Genomic DNA, 22,491 nt, shown 5'->3' with positions numbered 1-22,491 from the left:
ACGCCGACAGACGCGTTACCATAGCAACGGTGCTCCCGGAGCCGCGGTTAGCGGTGACGTCACCGCTAACTGCGTTGCTATGGCAACGGTGATCTCCGTTAATGACCGGCTGTGTCAGCCGGTCCCTAACGGAATGGGGAGTCAACCGTGTGCTAGAGCATGTCGCCGGTACACGGCGATACACAAATGTGCACCGTGTACCGGAGAGATGCACTCGCAGGTCCTACATGACGCGTCATAGTCATGTGACCAGTCTGTAGCCAATGAGATAATAGCCACGTGACTGGTCACATGGCTATTTTGACGTCACGATAGGTCCTGCATCGCTGCTGGCAGTGCTGGTCACCGGGAGGATTCAGCGATCATCGGATGGAATAGCGGCAGGAGACAGAGTGCAGGAGGGATCGCGGGGACCGGTAAGTGTTATGGCAATGTTTATTAACTGTTTGTGTACATTTATCATGCATTTTTATGTGTTTGTGATTGCCTCCCATTATAGCCTATACGTTCGAGTTCAGTTCGTCGAACGTTCGACGAACCGAACTCGAACGGGATCTCCGTTCGGCGAACCGACCTCGAGCCGAACCGCGACCGGTTCTCTCATCTCTAGTTAGTAGAGGGAGGAAACAAGAGAAGTTCAGTTTTGGAGATATCCAGTATTACATAGAGGGAGGACATTGTTATGATCCGGTAACCGTGGAAGATTACAAAAAACACCCATTGATGAAAAAAACACCAAGAAACAGGAGTAGTTGGAACCTGGGCTGACCGCAATCCCCTGACTATCAGACAACACTAGAAGTAGCCGTGGAGCATTCCTAAAAACCTAGACACCACATCACAGCCTGAGAAACTAGCTACGCCTCACAGAATGCAATGAGGAAATCTATCTTGCCTCAGAGCAGTCCCCAAAGGAGTAGGTAGCCCACCACATATTAAGATTACGGTGATATAGAAAAACACAATACTCAGATAGCAAAAATAGAATTAGCAAAGGCGAGGCCCAACTAAGGGGTACTTTGCACGTTGCGACATCGCATCCGAAATATCGTCGGGCTCACGTCGTTAGTGACGCACATCCAGCGCCGGAAACGACCTAGCAACGTGTAAATCCTAGATGCGCCGATAAACGATCACAGAAGTGTCGAAAATCTGTGATCTGTGTAGCGTCAGTCATTTCCATAATGTCGGGTCGACCGCAGGCACGATGTTGTTTGTCGCTCCTGCGGCAGCACGCATCGCTGTGTGTAAGCTCGCAGAAGCGACAAACATCTCCTTACCTGCGTCCCGATGTCAATGTGGAAGTGAGAAGGTGGGCGGGATGTTATGTCCCGCTCATCTCCGCCCCTCCGCTTCTATTGGCCGGCCGATTAGTGACGTCGCTGTGACGCCGAACGCACCTCCCCCTTGAAGGAGGGATAGTTCGGCAGTCACAGCGACATCGCCGAGCAGGTATGTGCGTGTGAAGCTGCCGTAGCGATAATGTTCGCTACGGCAGCAATCACCACATATCACATGTGCGACGGGGGCGGGTACTATCGCGCTCGGCATCGCTAGCCGATGCTAGCGATGTCGCAACGTGCAAAGTACCCCTAACTTGATACAAAGCAAAGTAAAGGAACTGATTGTGGTCAGTGCAAAATCCCTATAGAAAAATAGAAAACTCCTAATAGTAAAAAGGCCCTGGAGGTCACACAACCTCACCCCCACTATATATATACGCAAATAATCAAATCAGACAGGGATAAAAATCCCTTTTTCTGCAGGAAAGCCAGAACAGAGGAAACCCCCATGCTCACAACAAAATTGAAACAAAGCTTCAGCTGCAAGAAAATAGATACACAGCAAAACAAGAAAAAACAACACCCTAAAAGTGTAAACAAGAAAGCAAGGCAAAACAGAAACTTATCTGCAGAAGTCTTGCTCTGGGATACAGGGAAGGACAAATCTCCAGGCCAGGAACAGAGACAGGGAATATACAATTCTAACCGGCGTCAGCCGGGCAGAAAGTGCTCTCCTATATAGACCAGACTTGTTTGCAATAGGACTTCCCCAATTCCCAATTAACACCGACACCTGTCTGAGTCAATGGCTCAGATTTAGCTCCACTACTATTCCTGGCCACCAGAGGGAGCTTTAGAACAGCACCCACACAGACAACGTTCACAACAGGACATGGTGTTAGAGACAGCAGTCAGATGATACCTGGTATTTTGTATTAAGGTGGGGGGTGACGACAGGAGAAGAGGTGTGGTCTCATCAGAAGAGAGATGATACAAGAAGTCAAAGTGTAGATTTATTATTATTTTATAGTGGTTATTAGATTTTGCTGTTAATAGGTCATTCGAAGACTTTAGTATAGGTGCGCTCTAACAAGCGTATAAATTGGATGAGTGCAATGCGAGAAAATCTAACCCCTTCCTCTCCTCCGCAGCACCCTCCCTCAGCTTCGCAGCTGTGACTCGATCGCAAGACCCGGTCACAGTCGCCTGACACTCGGCTCATGCTCGCAGCAGAGCCTGAGCTAGGGGTCATTAGCATATTGCATCCGTTGCTCTCGCATTGGATGCCATACGCTAATGTGACTGTAGCCTAAGAGACAGGTCTGAAGTTAGCAGTGCAGTTCTGGTCGAGTGATGTTTTCTTTTTTAAGCAAAGAGGTTTTGACAGCATGTTTGAATGAAGAGAGAAAGATACCAGATGAAAGAGAGAGGTTAAATATTTTAGATAGGTAGGTAATGACAGCTAGGGAGAGGGACTGGATGAGATATGAGGGAATAGGGTCACTAGTGTAGGTAGTAGGGTAAGAAGTAGGGTAAGAAGAAGTGAGGAGATTGGTAACTTTCTTCTGTGGCAGGCTCAAAGATGTGAGCTTGAGGTGTAGGAGGGAAGGGGATCCAGGTATTTCTTTTTTTTTGTAGGATTTGTGGCCGGGATCTTCAGCACTGAGACTAGGAAGTGGAAGGTTTTGAATCATTTTGGATTGTTGGCTAGTGATGTGATGAGGGTGGTAAAGTAGATTTATTTGACCAGATGGAAAGCAGAGTTATAAGTTTTGAGCATGAACCTATACTGGATGAAGTCTTCTGCTGAGAGTTGTTTGCTTTACAGATGCTCGGCGCACCTTGAGCACCACTAGAGAAAACGTGTTTGCATCGTGTGCAGGGTTGCCACTGTCTTTGTTGGGTCTTTCTGTGTTTAGCAGGTGCTATGTCATCCAGGACACTTTGCTTTGTCAGATTACAATAATACACTCCAGAGTCTGGTCAGGAGAGGGAGGAGATGGGAGCTAAAGATGACTGTGTATTGTTCATAAGCTACTGGGTATTGATGGCCCATAGATTTCTGTATGCATGATAAGTGGGGTGTCCTGAATGTGGAGACAGTTCTTGACAGAGAAGGAATGTCAAACAATAGAAAATGTAGAAGCCAGGTGGCAAAATGATCAAGGACTGACAGGAGGACTCCACAGGGCGATACACCACCGCCACTTGCAGAGAGAAGGGTTTGAAGAGTTTCATGGTGTGGAGTTCAAAGAAAGGACAGTATGGGTGAGAAATGTGTGAGGGGACAGTATGGACGGAATGTGTTGGGACACTATGGGGGGGAGATAGTGCGAGGGGTCAGTATGGTGAGAGAAATGTGTTAGTAAATAGTACTGGGGGGAGTATGAAGTATGTGAGGTATATGTGAGAGGACAATAGAGGGGGAAAAGTGTGGGCTTTGTGGAGGTACCATAAGCAAGACCAAGCAACAGTGTTTATCACTGAGCTATTGTGCAGCCCTAAATTGATGGCTGTAGTATGCTTAGCACTGTATTCATAGGTTTATGATTGTTCTAGTAATTTATTCCTATACTGAAGGTGGTTGTGATACTGTATTCTTGTACTGATTAATCTTCTGGTGATGTATTTCTGTAATGTTGGTGATTTACTCATGTACTGATAATGGTTCAGTTAATGTAGTCATGTACTGATGATGGTGCTTCGTAGTGATGTAGTCATGAACTGATAATGATTCTGGTGATGTATTTCTATAATGTTGATGGTTCTGGTGATGTACTCATGTATTGATGACGGTTGTGACGCTGTATCTCTGTGATGTTGGTAGTTCTTGTGATGTATTCATGGACTGATGGTGGCTAGTGTAATGTATTTATGAACGGTGGTGGTTCAGGTGATGTATTCATGTTCCGATGGAGGTTCTGGTCATGTAATTATGAACTGTTGGTGGTTCTGTTTATCTGTACTGTTATTTGTGTTGATCCTATAAATATTTAGGGATGAATACCTTGTTATATTGTTGTGATATATGGCTATGTTAATAAAGTATTGTGCCATCTGCCAAGTTATGGATTACTAGATCTGTATTTTAAAAAAAATTAGATGAGGCCTGGCTTTGCACATGGAGAGGTAGGACATTAGGGATAGGGACAATCCATATTTTGGTACACCTTGACATGGTTGGATGGCTTCAGCACTCTGAATAAAAATGCTTAGTACCTTAAGTTACATTCATTAATTACAGTGTGCTGACACATAGTGCATGTATATGTTTGTATATTGGCCACATAGCGTATTTGTGCACCTGTACAATAATTTAATACTAAAGTTGTGCGGGCCCTTTTACTTATTTTTGGAGTACATATTGGGGGGGGGGCCTTCAAGGACCTGTCACCCTCAGCCACCAATCTTTCCCGAACAAGGTTTGAATTGCGAGCTAAGCCTGGTTTCCTTTCACTTCCCCAGCTCAGATGAGGTCTGACTTGGCAAATGGGCAGATACAACATTAGTGATGGGGCCGTACATATTTAGGTACACTTCAACATGATAGGAGGCCTTTTGTGCTTTTTAATCAAAAATGTTGACTAATACATTGTTTTAATTTTTACAGCAATAGCGGAGTTAATGTATTCGTTAATTGCAATGCACTGACATGTAGTGTATGTACATTTGTATTTATGTTAGGAGCATTAATTATAAAATTAAGTACTGTAGAATGCCAAATCTTAATAGCACGTAATATACTAACTGTTAAGGCCCTGTCACACGCAGTGACGTATCTAACGATATATCACCGGGGTCACGGATTCCGTGACGCACATCCGGCATCGTTAGCGACGTCATTGCATGTGACAGCAAGGAACGACCGTTAACGATGGAAAATACTCACCTCATCGTCCATCGTTGACACGTCGTTCCTTTTTAAAAAATCGTTGATTGTTGAGCACGCAGGTTGTTCGTCGTTCCCGCAGCAGCACACGTGTGACACCTCGGCAATGACGAACTGCAGCTTACCTGTGTCCGCGGGCAATGAGGAAGGAAGGAGGTGGGCGGGCTGTTACATCCCGCTCATCTCCGCCCCTCTGCTTCTATTGGATGGCTGCTTAGTGACGCTGCTGTGACGCCGCACGAACCGCCCCCTTAGAAAGGAGGCGGTTTGCCGGTAACAGTGACGTCGCTAGGCAGGTAAGTCCGTGTGACGGCTCCTAACGATATTGTGCGCCACGGGCAGTGATTTGCCCGTGACGCACAGACAACGGGGGCGGGTGCTTTCACCAGCGATATCGCTGCGTGTAACACCCCCTTTAGGATTCGTCTCTGCTTGCTATTGTCAGCAATCAACATGTGGACACATGCGATTTTCATATTCACGGTCATGTGCATACTAACGTCTATTATCGCTTCTCTCAATGAAGCAGAGTCAGTAGATCAATGAATAATGGGGGAATTAGGAAGAGCAGCTAGTCGGCATGTGACTATGAATGTACAAATTGCATATGAGTGGTCACATGACAACTACTGTGTATTGGACGGGGCACCAAACTGAATCTCTTCTTCTGATGTAAAAAATCTAAATTGTGGCTTTTGATCTTTATCTAGTAATTCAACACTCAACACTTTTACAATATGATCTATTCCTGTCTCACAGAAGAGATTTCCAACTAGGAACCTTCCCTCTAAGATGTCCAAATCATGTAATAGGGCTTATAGAGTTTTTCTTCATGAAATCTCTTTACAATCCTTAAAAGATGACTTATATCCTCAAAATGGTAGACTTACTTAAAGACGATATGCCAGAAAAGGCATTTATCACAGATCCGAAGGATGGTAGAGAAATGTGTAATCACTAGGTTTCTATCAATGGGACCTCCATTTATTATACAAATAGGACCCCTCAGTTCCATGTATAAATAGAAAGCAATAGAGAGAGTTCAAGCTTTTTCTCCGTCAATCTCATAGAAGAGAATGAATTGATGTTGAAGCATGACCACCAATACAGGGTATAGAATGTGGAAACACTAGAACTCTGACCCCCAGTGAGTCAATACTAGGGGGCACCATGCCTTCATATACTATTGAGTACTGTATATCTATAGAGGACAGACAAAACTGAATTATTTGAAATATGGGTAATATTGTATAGGCAGTAAAATTAGTCGTTGTACAGATTTTCTATAAACAGATGTAAATTAAATGTCCTTCACAAAAAGGACACACGTTGTTGCCAAAAATCCATATATTGCAGGGACAAACCTGGGATTTTACCCATAAAAAGGGGGGGAGGGGGGTTATTCTAAGTCTATCCAAAAGTGGTTGCTTGGAAGTGTCCCTGGTGGTGAGTCTTCAATGTTCCAATTTGGTACATGAACATGTTGCTAAACATGAGATAAGGTATTGCCATTTTTTTGTGTTTTTGAAATGTAAATTAGTTTTGTGTAACCAATAGTTTTACTTTAATTTAATATTTGCTGACAACTCACAATTCAATAGTGTGTATTTCCGGTTCCTAGATTTATTAATATCTACAAAATGCAAAAATATTTCTCAAGGCAGGATAAACTAGCCAGTTTCATTAGTGATGAGCAAGCACTAAAATGCTCGAGTGCTAGTTACTCGAATTCAGCAGTTCGGACACTCAGACGGGCTCGACTCTAGTACCAAGAGTAATGGAAGTTAATGGGAAACTCGAGCATCTTTGCAGGAGACCCTAAAAGGAGGGTTGGGGAGGCAGGAAAATCACTGATATGGATGGACACAGCACTCAAATGAGAGTGAATGAGAAAAGCATGGGGAAGATGCCTAGACACATCTCTGACTCCCAGTTGGCTGCTGGGATATTGTCAGAGTTACTAACTGACAATAAAACATACTAAACCAAACATAAAATGGATTTTACAGGAAAAAAATGTTAGGAAATGTTCTTCCCTATATAATTACTTGTATTAAAGGCAAAATTTAAAAACAAAACAAAAAAAAACGCATTCTCCACCCCTTAGGGTATGTGCACAATGCACATGATACTTGTTTGTTCAGGCTTTCATGGAGCTGAATTTCCGCATTAATCATGAACCTCCACTCACGTGCTTTTTTCCTTGTGTTTAAAGCATAATTGGTGCGTTTTGGACACATGCATTTTATCTCAACGTTGGGAGAAAGACTTGAAGCAGAACAAACAGGATGTTGAAGAAAGCAAAAGTAATTTCCCTCTCCCCTACATATTCTACACTTGTACCTTTTAGTGCCTTTCATGTGGCTCTAAAGGGTGTTGAGCATGGTTTACATAATAAAAAAATAATTTAAAAAAACAACATGGGGTCCCTCGTATTTTTGATAACCAGCCAAGGTAAAGCAGACAGCAGCGGGTGGGCTGCATTATCAGGCTGGGAAAGTCTATGGTTATTGGGTTTTTGCCAGCCTAAAAATAGCAGCCCGCAGCCTCCCCAGAAGTGGTGCATCCATTAGATCCTCCAATTCCGGCGCTTTGCCTCTGCTCTTCTTGATTGCCCTGGTGTGGTGGCAATCGAGGTAATGGTTTATGGGGTTGATGTCAGCTGTGTAGTGTCAGCTGGCATCAAGCCCTAGTTTTAGTAATGGCAAAATGTCTATCAGACACCCCCATTACTAACCCAGATAATCAAAAAAAATAAAAAACATACAATAAATATTTTATTTTAAAAAACACAACCTAACTCTAGCCCTGGTTCACCAATTTATTTAAAACAAAAAAAAGCCATTCAGATCCGAAGTAGTCCACCAAATCTAATGTAGTCCACAAATGTAAACCTGAAAGACATAAAAAGAGAGATAGAAAGACATGATACTGTGCCTCGTTCACCAATTTATTATTAAAAAAAATTATCCGTGCAGCTCTCAGATAGTTCATGGAATTCCAACAATCTCCACCGATTCTGTAATACAACCTATGATGATGTCTGGTTCTGAGAATGACTCCTCATGGGTCACTCCCGGTTAGGTTGCGCTCTGCAATACTTCGTGACTGTGACAAGCAATGATTACGTCAGTAATGTTACCACTCATCATCACTCTCGCTGGGTCTCACAGAGGGCAGCGCGAGACATGGAATGTCTGATGAGTGGTGACGTTACTGAGTTACTGATGTCACCGATCGTGAGACATTACGGGTCTCCCGCTACGCTCTGTGACCCAGCAAGAGTGGTGATGATCGGTAATGTTACTGACGTCATCACCTCTCGTCATAGTTGCCATAGGTTGTACTACAGAATCGATGGACGTCGTTGGAATGCTATAGACTATGTCAGAGCTGCAGGGATAATTTTTTTAATAATAAATTGGTGAATGAAGGACAGTATCTTGCCTTCATTTATTTCTTTTTATGTCTTTAAGGTTTCTATTGGTGGACTATGTTGAATTCGGGGAACTACTTCGGATCTGCATGGATTTTTTTACTTTTTTTTGTTAAATGGTGTACCAGGGGTAGAATCGGGGTATGTTATTGAAAATAAAATATTTTTGTGGGTTTTTTTTTCTTTTAACTTACTGGGTTAGTAATAGGGCGTCTGATAGATGCCTTTTCGTTACTAATACCAGGGATTGATGCCAACTGACACTACACAGCTGACGTCAACCTCAAAAACCATTACTCCAATTGCCAGCACACCCAGGACGTTTGGGAAGAGTCAAGGCAAAGTGCCACAATTGGCACATCTAATGTGATGTGCCACTTCTACGGCGGCTGCAGACTGCTATTTGTAGGCTGGGAAGGGCTCAATAAACATGGACCTTCTCAGCCTGATAATACGAGCCTGCAGTTGTCGGGTTTACTGGTTATCAAAAATATCGGGGACCCAATGTAATTTTTTTAATTATTTATTAATTTATTAGGTTAAACCAGGCTATACACCCTATAGGTGGGTGGGACATTACTTTGCTTTGGCCAAGTTCCTGTTGGTTCTGTTACATGTATTGCAACCAACTTTATTGCGATAAAAACGCATCTGTCAAAAACACATGCAGTAAAAATGCTTGTGGCAAAAACGCATAAAAAAAGGCAAATGAGCGGAAGTGCAGGATTCATGCTAAAATTCAGCTGTTAAGGTCTGTACAAACTCTGATAAGGCAATAAACCCAGCCTATATGCCTCTAATCCAAAACCATCCCTCCTCCACCAGCTATCCCCACACTGAATGCAGGTAACTGCGGTTTAACTAGAGAAAGGACAGTATTTAGCCCTGAAAAGGACTTTTGTTTTAATGATGCAGCAGTGGTATATAAATACTGCAATAGCAATTAAATACTGCCTATATGCCTGCTCTAATCTAAGCTCTCCCTTCTAGAGGAAAGTGTGCCCAGCATCTCATCACCAGGTTTTATATAAGACCTGATGATGTGATAAAGCCGGCCAATTACAGTAATGCCAGTAGCCAACATAGCTATGGCATTAACGTATATGGCAGGCCATCCCCTCATGTTGAATGGTTGTCTGACAGCAGCAATACAAGTTTAGCAGGGACTCGAGCATGGCAGTTGAGCACCCGCCATACTCGATCAAGTAACAAGCGTACCTGAGCACCCCGATGCTCGATCAAGTTTCGAGCAGTGGCGAGCACACTCGCTCATCACTAGGCAGTAACCTAAATTTACCAAAAACAAAATAGTATCCACATTATAACTAAGTGAAAAGGGAGAACAAAATGAGTTTTCAGTATTATTTGTAATTTCAGTGGTGAAACCGGAAGTGTTACAAAAAGCTACAGTGGCCCTAATGGATCAAACACTCTGCAATAGCCTCTACAGCAATGTGGTCACAGACAGGATGGTTTGTGCTGGTTATTTGGAGGGCAAGATTGATTCCTGCCAGGTAATCGAACAGTAGGTGATCCATATATTTTGCATTTACATTAAAGAGAATTATTGATGCCTTCACAAGTTCAATTTTAGAAGTAGTTTTACTAAAAAAAAGTTGCTACCATATTGTGTCTAGATAGGATTTTTAAATAACTAGGAAGATTATGAAGTATTTCAGATTGACGACATCATATGTGCATCACTAAAAAAATAACACAATATGTAAATTAGCGACAGGGAACAAATATAAAGGTGATGTGATAAAATATATATTTTATTATTAAAATAGTATTTATATGTGGTTTAATACTGTTTCTTAAAAGGCCCACAACCCACTTAGGGCTTCTTTGGTCTCATAATATTTATATCTTACACTGATATTATTAACTGGCTAATTTTTGGATTTTACACTATTTTTGATTTGGCATGTTATTAGCTATAATATATGCATCTGCTTTGTTACGTTATATACTGTATTTGCACTTTTGGCTTTGGTATTAGCCAGGGCCTTATGTTTCCAGGAGGTATGGGGTAGTTCTAGCCACATATCATGGTGAGCTAGTTCGAATTCTGTTTGGAGCACAGTGGTTCTTTATTAAAGTGACAATGTCATCAGAATATGACCTATTGTTTAAATTAGGTTGTTGTGTCAAATGTATTTTTACAAAATGTTTGGCATTTTTTTTATCATATTATTAAGAAACATAGTTATCTTTCAATTTTCATAGTGGCCAGTGGGGCTTACTCATGGTCTCGTCCTCTCAGAAAGAGTCAACAGCAGTTTTCTTATCAATAGAGGGAGGATTACAATGACAGGTAGCATCTCTATATGACACAGGATCCACCAATTGCAATAGGTTATATCACAGCTGACGCCACACTCCTCCTTTGCATAGGCTCAATAGACACTTCCGTACCAGTGATGATCGAGCGTGCTCGTCACTGCTCAACACTCGATTGAGTATTTGAGTGCTCGGGTGCGCTCATTGCTTGATTGAGAAACTTAGGTGCTAGAGCACCTTGCTCGAGCCTCTACCCCGCATGTTTTGTGGCTGTCAGACAGTCAATCAATATGTGGGGGATTGCCTGCCATACATGGTAATGCCGTAGCCATGTTGATAACTGGCATTACTGTGATCAATCAGCCGGCTGGATCATGTCATCGGGTCTTATATAAGACTCGGAGGTACAATGCTCGGCACACTGTCCTCTAGAAACAGTTCAAGGAGAGTGGATGTAGGAGGGAGAGCTTAGATTAGCGCAAGGTTTGTACATTTGCGCCCTTTAGTGCCTTTCCTGAAGCACTAAGGGTACCGTCTCATTAAACGACATAGCAGCGATTCCGACCACGATACGACCTGGGCAGGATCACTGGTGCGTCGCTACATGGTCGCTGGTGAGCTGTCAATCAGGCAGATCTCACCAGCAACCAGCCACCAGCCACTCGTGTAACGATGCTGCGCTTGGTAACCAGGGTAAATATCGTGTAACTAAGCAAAGCGCTTTGCTTGGTTACCCGATATTTACCCTGGTTACCAGCATACACCGCTTAGCGCTGGCTCCCTCTATACGTAGGTAGGGTACACATCGGATTACTAAGCAAAGCTCTTTGCTTAGTTACCCGATATTTACCCTGGTTACCAGCGTACGCTGCTTACACAGAGTCGGTGTTCGTTTGTCTAACGCCGTCAAACATGCCAATGTGTGCGGCACAGCGGGAGACCAACTAGCAAAAAATGAACCAGAACAGTGTGTAACGATCAGCGATTTCACAGCAGGGGCCAGGTGGTTGCTTAGTGTCACACACAGCGAGATCGCTGATGAGGTCACTGGTACGTCACAAAACCTGTGGCTCAGCAGTGATCTCTCTAGTGATCTCGCTATGTGAGAAGTACCCCTAACTGGTGTTTGTAGCCTTGTTTAAACTAATAAATAAATCATTTAAAAAAACATTGTGTGGTCCCCCCTATATGTGCTAACCAGCCAAGGCAGACAGCTGTAGGCTGATGCTGTATTATCAGGCTGGGAAGGTCCATGGTTATTGGGTCCTTCCCAGCCTAAAAATATCAGCCCACAGCTGCCCCAAAATTGGCTCATCCATCAGAGACTCTTCCCGAATGCCCTAGTGCGAGGGCAATCAGGGTAATGGTTTATGGGGTTGATGTCAGCTGGCATCAAACACTGGTGTTAGCAATAGAGAGGCATCTATCAGACACCTCGCCATTACTAAACCAGTTAGTGAATAGAAAAAAAGACACACAGGAAAAAAATATATATTTTTTTAATAAACACTCCCTCAGTCATCATTTTATTTAAAAAAAAAAAAGCCATGAAGATTCAAAGTAGTCCACCGAATCTGACATTAAAAGAGAGACTTAAAGAAATAAGAATGAGAGACAGAGCCTCATTCCCCAATTTATTTTAAAAAAATCTCCACAGCGCCAACGTAGTCCATGACGCTCCCACAATGTCCACTGATTCTGTAACACAACCTATGGAGCCTCGTTCTGAGAATGACGATTCATAAGTCACCCCCGGTCAGGTTGCGTGACTGTGCAGAGCGCAGCCCGACCAGAAGTGACCTATGAAACGTCGGAAAGAAACACCAGAATTGGTGCATCTAATGTAATGCGCCAATTCAGGGGCGGCTGCGGCCTGGTATTTTTAGGCTGGGAAGGGGCCAATATCCATGGACCTTCCCAGCCAAATGCGTTATAGCTGGATCCTACCTGCCCTCTAAATTTTAGGCTTTTAGCCCAGGTAGAAGCATTCAAGGTTAGGGTCCTAACAACAGGGTACACCTTGCTGACTGTTGGACTTATCAAGAATTGGCCAAATTGTGTGCCAAGTAGATCATTTTTTAACCTAGTTTCTATGGCAGTAATGCAGTTCCAAATTTCTTATATTCAATGGCTACTTAGTAAAACATTTCAGTGTAGAGATGAGTCTGGACATCTTCTCCATGCTGTTCCTATTTCATTGGAGCACTGTTTCCATTCATTTCAGCTATTTTCCAGCCCCACCAGCCCTCCTGGGGGGTCTTCTGAAAAACTGCTCTAGTTCCCCATTCACTTCCATTATACTCGTTACTCAAATCAATCCCTTCCGTGCGTCCAACCTGCGCGATTTCAGTTATGAGCACTCAAGCATTTTAGTTCCAGCTCATCACTATTCCATACCATAGATAAGGTCAGAGTCTGACCATTGTGACTACTGTATATACATGTATTGTTTGCTAAAACAACAGGACATTAGCACATATTGTTCTATTCAAAATATAAAATTGCCAAGCATTTTTGAAAAATACATTTATTATAAAATGTTGTGATGATGGCATCTCTTTACAAGTTTTTAACCATTTGTGTTGTTTTTATGTTTTGTATTTGAGCTTTAATAGAATTGTATTTTTAATTTCCACTTGTGTGAATTACCGTTACTTTTATAGTTCTTGCTATACACTTATTTAAAGTGTATTTGTCACCAGGTTTTTGCTACCTCATCTGAGAGGAGCATAATCACTTAGTGCAGCATTTGTGACAGAGCTCTTAAGTGTAGGATGGAGCAGAGCTCACATAGCTAACCCCACCCACACTACAGCTTTCTGTGTACATTGTCTATTTACAATGAGCTACTTATTAGACGAGGGGGGGGTGGTTGGACGACTTGGCATGTAGTAGTTAGTCACAGCAGTGATAATGTCCTGGTGATAAAACTTTCACTGTATGTAAACAAGACACAGCTTAATAAATGACACATTGCTGAAATCTATATTTCAGTCCTGCTGCCTTCAGATTACATAGCAAAAACCTGATGACAGATTCCCTTTAAGTGTGTCATGGTATGTTTGTAACAAACAGAAGACAGATTTAGCAAGGAGATAAATGAAGACGAGAACAATATTATTCTAAGAAAAAATATTTTGCAGCCATTTATTATGAATCTTTTTTATAAAATGGAAAGACATGCAGGAGAATGTGTCAGGCATGAAGGAAGACTATAAGAAGTAATTAGAAGAGGTTTGTGAATGACATGAGAAAGTAAAAAGGATATGGGAGACTTGTGGTTAGCTTGGAAGCACAGATTTATATATTCAGCCAACGACAAGCAGAATTAGGTGTGAATTGGACTGTAAGACAAGTAGAGTCTGACCTGGAACCCTGATCCCCATAAAGGCAGTTTGGCCACGGCTGAGAGTTCCATTTCATAGTTACTGGAGATGAAAAATTATTGTTATGTAGAATCACCAAAAACATATGATTACTTATGAACTTTCTATGTTATGACAAATAATATAATAGATGTTGTTTGACAATTTTAGTCAACTTTGGCGTATGATATGTTATTTCCTATTCTTAATGTGTCCTTACAGGGTGACTCAGGGGGCCCACTGGTTTGCGAGGAGGCATCAGGTAGATTCTTTTTGGCAGGTATTGTCAGTTGGGGAGTGGGATGTGCTGAAGCTAGAAGGCCCGGGGTCTATGTGAGAGTAAGCAAAGTCCGGAACTGGATCCAGGATGTCATTTCGGCCCCAGTGGAACCACATACAAGTTTGATTACTACCACCAGTAGTATAAAGAAGACAACTAACCAAAAAGTTACAACCGCACGGCCATTTACTAAACATTCCACAACTAAAGCTAAACCAGGCAGCAGTACCATGCCGGCTAAACCAACCCAGAAACCTCTCAGTACGCCTAAACCTCAAGGTATGTAGTCTGCGAAAGAGAAAGAAAAAATCAAAGCTGAATATCTGGTGTCTAACAAATATGAGCTGAGATCTGTAAGGTTACTCCCTGAGAAGTCAGCCATGCAGACTGAAAGGCAGCAGCCCTTTGATATTTGCAGATAGCGTGACAATAGAAAACATTGTTAGCCAGAGGAAAGTAGCCTGAGACAATCACTAGAAAACTGTAGCTAACATATTGTGTTGTTATCTGACAATGGTAAATTTTCCGGTATTCACTCATCACATACTAAATGTTTGATTCTACGGTAAGAAGTATTGGCAATCCGCAGATTGCTGTATTTCATATAAGTACAGGTCGATTTATTCAGACAAATAGGTGGATATTATAATGTTTTCCAATTTAAGAGGAAAATGCTTATTTTGAATCACTTCATTTAAAACTAGTATTATGGTTTCAGAATGTGGTAGCCGTCCTGGCCTAACAAAACCCAACAAAATAGTAGGCGGGTTTGATGCGGTCAGAGGTGAAGTACCATGGCAAGCAAGCCTAAAGGAGGGCCCACATCACTTCTGTGGGGCTACAATAATTGGGGATCGATGGTTGGTGTCCGCTGCTCATTGCTTCAACGAGTGAGTATCCTCCTGCATAAACTGTGACAATGTATCAAAGGCGGGTAACCTGAGGACCCCCTTATTTAAAGAGTAACGGTCATATTGATTTTTATTTCAGAAATCAAAAATACACATGAAAATAAGAAACTGTGTAATATATCTTATCGGAGAAATCTGCTTCTCTTACCTCCTGGACTGATCTTTCACTCTAAATCATGGGTAAAATCTTTAATTGGTGAAGACAAATTATCCATTACTGGAAGAAGATGACAGGTGGTGATCCTCCTGTAGTGAGGACCTAGATCCAGATACAGACCTTCTGCTGCAAGTTCTAATAAAATGAGAGTTACGGGTCTCCATAGAACTCTCTAAGCACCAACTGTCATCACCTAACTCAGTTATAGAAAATCTGTCTTCACTGAAGACACTTGTGAATTGAGAATTTTGAGAGTTCATGATCAGTCTTGGAGGAGAAAGAAGGTTTCTTTAATAAGATAGATTAAAAAGTTTCTTACTTTGATGTGCATTGATTTTGAACACCCCCCCCCCCAAAAAAAAAAATAATGCAACAGTTACTCTTTAAAACCACACATTTTGTATTGCACTTGTCCCAAGTTTGAAAAAAGTACAGTATTAACATCTGCTCTTCTCTTCAGAACAAAGTTGGACCAAATTACTGCTCACATGGGTTCCACGGCTCTAAGTGGAGCTGACACAATGGCTGTAAAGGTCAGCTTGAGGAGAGTAATCCAACATCCTCAATTCAATCCACTGACCCTGGACTTTGACGTAGCTGTTGTAGAACTATCAAATTCTCTGACTTTTAACAAGTATGTGCAGCCTGTCTGTCTCCCTTCTGCTCTTCAGAAGTTTCCGGCTGGTTGGAAATGCATGATATCAGGATGGGGCAACATCAAAGAAGGCAATGGTAGGAATTTGGGAAAGACCATCATGTTGTGAAATGAATGATTATCATGGTGCATGTATTTTGGAAGATGAGCTAAATATATGCTGTATTTAGAATGAAAGTTAGAGAAAAAATTAGGTGGGGAAACATGTTCATGTACATGCGTGTGGTTTTTTCATCATGTAAGAACAATAAGAATGATGAATATAATTTTCTATGCAGTATCTAAGCCTGATGTTCTACAAAAAGCTTCTGTGGGTATCATTGACCAGAAAATTTGCAGTGTCCTTTATAACTTCTCAATAACGGAACGGATGATCTGTGCGGGATTTCTAGATGGGAAGGTGGACTCCTGTCAGGTATGGCTGTTATAAAGACAAAGCTTATTAATGGGGTACCAATAATTTGTCTACTGACTCAACCTTTATGTTTCAAAGGGAGATTCTGGAGGACCGCTGGCATGTGAAGAGAGTCCAGGTGTTTTCTTCTTGGCTGGCATTGTGAGTTGGGGTATTGGCTGCGCGCAAGCCAAAAAGCCAGGGGTTTACAGTAGAGTAACAAAACTTAAAGATTGGATCCTGGACACAGTGGCTCCTGTATTAAGGACTACAGATAGTGGTATGAACCTGCCCAAGACAACTATGGTTCCTTCAACTTCAATGACCACTACTAGACCATCTACTGTGAGACCACCAACGTCCACTGGACGAAGGACAACCACAGTTTCTAGGACTACAATGTCTCAAATCAAACCTACAAAAAGTACTCCAAGGTCAACTACAGCTAAAACCACAAGCAAGAGGACAACTCTTGCTAAAACAAGCACAACAACAAGGATCACTGAGCCACCCAGACCAACACAAAGACCAGGTGAGTAGAAACTGTATCAATTTCAGGCTGCCAGAATAGTAATTTTGGCCTGCAATAGGGTAATTGACACAAAACTATATTGAACACTCTACTACATGGAGTAAAAATGAGCCCTTAAAAAGAGATTCAATTATCCAAATTAGTAAGCATTAGGAATGTCCAGACCCATGGAAGTTTGGGTTCAGTCGGACTTTAGTTAAAACTTCAGTTCGCGACCTGCACTTCACCCGAACTTGACCCCAGACCTCGAAACCCACATAAGTCAATAGAGACCTCAACTTCTGTCCACTAAAATGGTCATAGTAAGGGCTAGGGGGCTGTAAAAGGAAGTAAAATGGAGACAATTGCCCTGCAAACAAATGTAGAGAATAAATTGAAAAAAAAAATTACATGGGGTCCCATCTATTTTTGATAACCAGTGCAGGTAAAGCAAACAGCTGCTGGATGAACCCCTCAGCTGTTAGCTTTACCTTGGCTGGTTATCAAAAATAAAGGGTATCCCATGCAGTTTTTTAAAAAATATTTAAATAAATAATTTAAAAAAATTGGGGTGGGCCCTGCCTTATTTTTGATAACCATCCAAGGTAAAGAAAGTAAAGCAGACATCTGGGGGCTGGAATTATTAGGCTGGGAAGGCCCAGCCTAAAAATAAGAGCTCGTAGCCACCCCTGAAGTTGCTCATCCATTAGATGTGCATCTATTAAAGGCGCCAATTTTGGCAATTTGTCTGGCTCTTCCCAATTGCCCTGGTGCAGTGGCAACCAAGGTAAAATTTTTGGGGTTGATGTCAGCTGTTGATTGACAGCAGACCTCAAGCCCAGGGGTTAGTAATGGATGGGCATCTATCAGACACCCCCATTACTAACCCAGAAAGTATAGAGTTAAAAAAAACCACAGATACAGGGAAAAATAGTTTGAATAAACACTCCCCCACACTCACTCATTCACCAATTTATCGAATGAAAAAAATCCTTGACATTGCGACGTAATCCAATTGGTGAATAAACACTCCCTCACACTCCCTTGTTCACCAATTTACTTATTAAAAATAATTTCTGGGCTGACCGGCCATGAGAGAGGACGCATAGAAGGAGAGCTCCCGGGGAGGCTGCAAACTACTGATTCCACTGAGCCCACAGGACTGAACTTACCAACTAAATAGACACCGGACACCTCCCTGATCATATTACCTACCTCAAAGTGCGGAGCCATGACCGGAGGGATTAGCAGACGGCAGCGGGAAGCAGCAGCCACGGAGCGGGGAAAGTCCCAAAATGGCGCTGGCCAGCAAACAGTGAGTGTAAAGGCAGGAAGGAGCACGGCAGCAAATGCGGCAGTGAAGCTGGTGGGATTTGCAAGGGCACCTGGTGGTGGGGGAACCCCCTCCACTGGGGGGGCACTACAGAGCCCAGCAGACTCGAGCAAACCCAGGGCATCGCAAAGCCCAGTGGAGTTGAGCAGGCAGGAGGCACCTCAAGGCTCAGCAAGCCCATGCATCCCCGCAGACGCGGGCAAGTGTGGAGTATCAAAAAGCCCTGCAGCCTCAGGCAAACAAGGGGCACCACAAGGCCCAGCAGACTAGGGCAAGTGCAAGGTAGCAAAAAGCCCTACATCTTTGGGTAAACAAGGGGCACTAGAAAGCCCAGCAGACTTGGGCAAGTACAAAGCACCACAAAGTCCGACAGGCTTAAACAGCCAGGGAGCAATGCAAAACCCAGCAGGTTCGAGCAGGCAGGAATCACCAATAAATCCGGGCCAGTATGCTGTGTTAATGGAGAAAGAGGGGGAGGAGCGCAGTGAATCTGCTATGGAGGAAGTGATGTCCCCACTGCTGCAAAATGGTCAGGATCCTGCCACAACAGAGACACAGGTCATCATGGGTGATGTGAGCTTTTAGGGTGAGGAGCCCACGCTGAAGGACATATTATCTGCTATTAAGCAATTTGGCACCACCCTATATACCCAGATGGGACAAAGAGAGGAAATATCTCATATAAGTCAGGGCCTGCAAAAAGCATCTGACAGAATGGCAGCTTCAGAAGAAAGAATAATTAACTTGGAAGACAAGTTACCGCAAGTGTCCAGAAAGGTGAGCAGTTATGAACAACAGCTGGCAACCCTGATGAACAAAACTGATAACTTAGAGAACAGGCTGAGGAGGAACAATGTGAGAGTGATCGGAATCCCAGAGAAGACGGAAGGCACAAATCCATCCGAATTTTTTCGAAAAATGGCTGCACAAGATATTTGGTGACGAGGTTCTTTCACGACTCTACGCAGTTGAACGGGCACACAGAGTCCCCACAAGACCACTGCCACCGGGAGCCCCTCCGAGACCGGTGTTGATTAAACTGCTCCACTATAGAGATAGAGATGCCATCCTACGCGCAGCCCGCAACAAAGGAGACGTCATGGTCAGCGGTTACAGAGTTTCATTTTTCCCGGACTTTTCTGTGGAGATATCAAGCGAAGGGCGTGCTTCATTGATGTAAAGCAGCGCTTGAGGGCACTACATATCTCCTACTCCATGTTATACCCAGCGAGGCTTAGAGTGGCAGCACTAAACGAGATCTTTTTCTTTGAAAACCCAAAGGATGCCCTCTGGTGGCTGAATCTGAACAAGCAGAGAATCAAGCAATCCCTGCAACAATGAGGAGGAGGAAGAGGAGAAACCCTGGTGCTGCTGAATTAAATTACAACCTCTGCTACAAGGAGGAGAAATCCAGGGGATGTTTAATTTAGTTTTACGGAGATATAAGGGGAAAAGAGACAAAAAAAGAAAAATCTCTTTCCACTTCTTTTTTTTTTTCTTTTCTCAAGGTCAAGTGCCACCGGTCAATAATCGGTAGATATTCACGGCTGCAGGATTGTTTCCTTTTGTTCTTCTCTAGAACCACTATGACCCAGTGGTCACAGAATTTGGCTATGTCATTTTGATGAGGCAGCGTCTCCGGGGGTGATCCCCCCTTTTTCTTTGTCGCACACTTTTTTTTTTTTTTCTTTCATGCCAGGTTGCAGGATGAACTGGTGTCCTCTGTTCGGCTTCAATGTTTTTTAATGTGTTTTTTCGTTCGGGTTTTATGGGAAACTAAGAATGTATGATATTGCTAATGTCGTAGTTCTGTACATGATTCTGTCTTCTAGGGTACTACGGGTATGGGACCAAGAGTGTATGATGTCATTGAGGGATTGTTGGGAATGCAAAATGTTTCTACTTGCTTGGCATGGCGGGGAAGGTTAACATCTTAACGTGGAATGTCCGTGGTCTGGGTGATCCCACAAAGAGAGCGGCAGTTATGGACTTTGTCAGGGATCATTTTCCTGCCATAGTCTGTCTACAGGAAACCCACTTAGATAAGGAAAAAATAACATACCTGAATAGATCATGGATTAGCTATAGTTACCATTCTACTTTTTCATCTTACTCCAGGGGTGTCAGCCTATTGATACATAAAGCCATACCGTTTGAACCCATTGCATCAAAAGTAGACAGGGAGGGGAGGTTTCTTTGGGTCCGATGTAAAATTCTGAGCAAAGAGTTGTTACTAATAGGGGTATACATCCCTCCACCCTATAATAACGGGGTCATAAAGATGGTGGCGGAGGCTATGCAGGAAAATTCGGATGTACAGGTGCTATGTATGAGGGATTTCAATAACACTATTCACCCATATTGGGACAAATTTAACAATGACCCGTCTCTGGCGACACTGCCTATTTCAAGTGTTGGTGAGACGCTAAAAGATCTGGCACTGACAGATGTGTGGAGGGTTGGACACCCGGAGGTTCGCCAATTCTCCTGTTACTCTAAGTCACATGAAACCCTATCCAGAATTGACATGACACTGGGGTCTGCGGGAGTGTTGCCACTAGTGGAGTTGGTATCTTACCTACCAAGAGCCATCTCGGACCATTCGCTTATTGTGACCTGCCTCTGACTTCTCCCTGAGCCTTACCCGGCCCTTGCCACCTGGTCCCTTGAACCCTTTTTTGCTGCAAATTATTGAGGCTGACCCTATTGCTATTACCTTAAACCATTACTTTAAAGAAAATGTCCAGGAGGATATTTCTCAAAATGTTATATGGGATGCCATGAAGGTTTGTTTGCAGGGGGCATTAATACAGGGGATTAGCAGATCTAAGACCCGGTCACGTCAGGGTTCAGTCTACGGAACGTCAGTACATAGAATCGGCAACCACTCAGAATCTGTTGGAGTGGAAGGAGGCCCAGAAGTCATATGATATTCATCTCAGGGAAAAGGCCAAGAATAGGCGGATGTTCTCACAGCACAAATTTTTTGAAGAGGGGGAAAAGGTAGGGCATCTATTAGCTGTAATAGCTAGGGCACTGCAGGGAAATTCCTTTGTTGGGGCGGTAAGGCACTCCACGGGATCTGTGGTCAATGAGTCGGAGAGGATTTTTCAGGTTTTTGCTGACTTTTACCAGCAATTATATACTTCCAAACTAAGCTTTAATGAGGACGAGATTGATTCATATCTTGAGGGTATACCTCTTCCTAGGCTGTCTGAGGCGAACCAGGCCTACCTGAATGTCCCACTGCAATTGGAGGAACTGAAGCTGGCAGTGACTTCCATGTCTAATGGAAAGTCCCCGGGATCGGATGGTCTTCCCATAGAAATATACAAAAAATTCGGGGACATCCTATTGCCGCAGCTTCTGGATACATTCCGAGGGGCGGTTGAGACGGGCTGCCTTCCTCCATCAATGCAGGAGGCAATCGTGGTGGTCATACTTAAACCAGGTAAGGACCCCTTACTTCCTGATTTATATAGACCGATATCTCTCCTTACCACAAATATCAAAATCATAGCCAAGGTATTGGCATCTAGATTAAACAAGGGGATTTCCTTTTTGATTCATTCTGACCAGTCCGGCTTTATGCCCTCTAGATCTACAGCGGTTAACATTACGCACCTTCATCTCAATTTACAACTTCTAGTAGATAATCCGAGGAACAGAGTTATCTGCTCCCTAGACACAGCCAAAGCATTCGATTCTATTGAATGGAACATTTTGTGGGCGGTTCTTCGTAAGTTTGGGCTGGGTGAGGACTTTATATCCTGGGTAAAATTATTATACGGCGGGCCCACTGCCAGAATTCATGTTAATGGCAGGCTTACTCCAACATTTAATTTGGCTAGGGGCACTCGTCAGGGGTGTCCTCTCTCACCTCTTCTGTTTGCAATGGCTATAGAGTCCATGGCTGATATTCTGCGCCGACATCCAAATATAACGGGGTTTAGAAGAGGGGATCGGGAGGAAAAAGTGGCTCTATATGCGGATG

The 22,491-nt window shown here is 43.1% G+C and overlaps 1 protein-coding gene across 1 annotated transcript in view; it reads left to right on the top strand.

The window, feature by feature from the left end:
• Positions 1–22,491, top strand: part of TMPRSS9 (transmembrane serine protease 9) — a 291,040-nt gene that overhangs the window by 236,251 nt on the left and 32,298 nt on the right. Inside the window, exons 10-15 of the mRNA XM_075352437.1 lie at positions 9,986–10,122; positions 14,479–14,815; positions 15,255–15,426; positions 16,065–16,336; positions 16,538–16,674; positions 16,753–17,185. Of these exons, the coding sequence (XP_075208552.1) occupies positions 9,986–10,122; positions 14,479–14,815; positions 15,255–15,426; positions 16,065–16,336; positions 16,538–16,674; positions 16,753–17,185 (1,488 nt within the window). The remainder of the gene's footprint in view (positions 1–9,985; positions 10,123–14,478; positions 14,816–15,254; positions 15,427–16,064; positions 16,337–16,537; positions 16,675–16,752; positions 17,186–22,491) is intronic.

This window comes from Anomaloglossus baeobatrachus, chromosome 1 (assembly GCF_048569485.1).
Source record: "Anomaloglossus baeobatrachus isolate aAnoBae1 chromosome 1, aAnoBae1.hap1, whole genome shotgun sequence".
Classification (NCBI taxonomy): domain Eukaryota; kingdom Metazoa; phylum Chordata; class Amphibia; order Anura; family Aromobatidae; genus Anomaloglossus; species Anomaloglossus baeobatrachus.
This window is presented reverse-complemented; position numbering and strand designations above follow the sequence as displayed.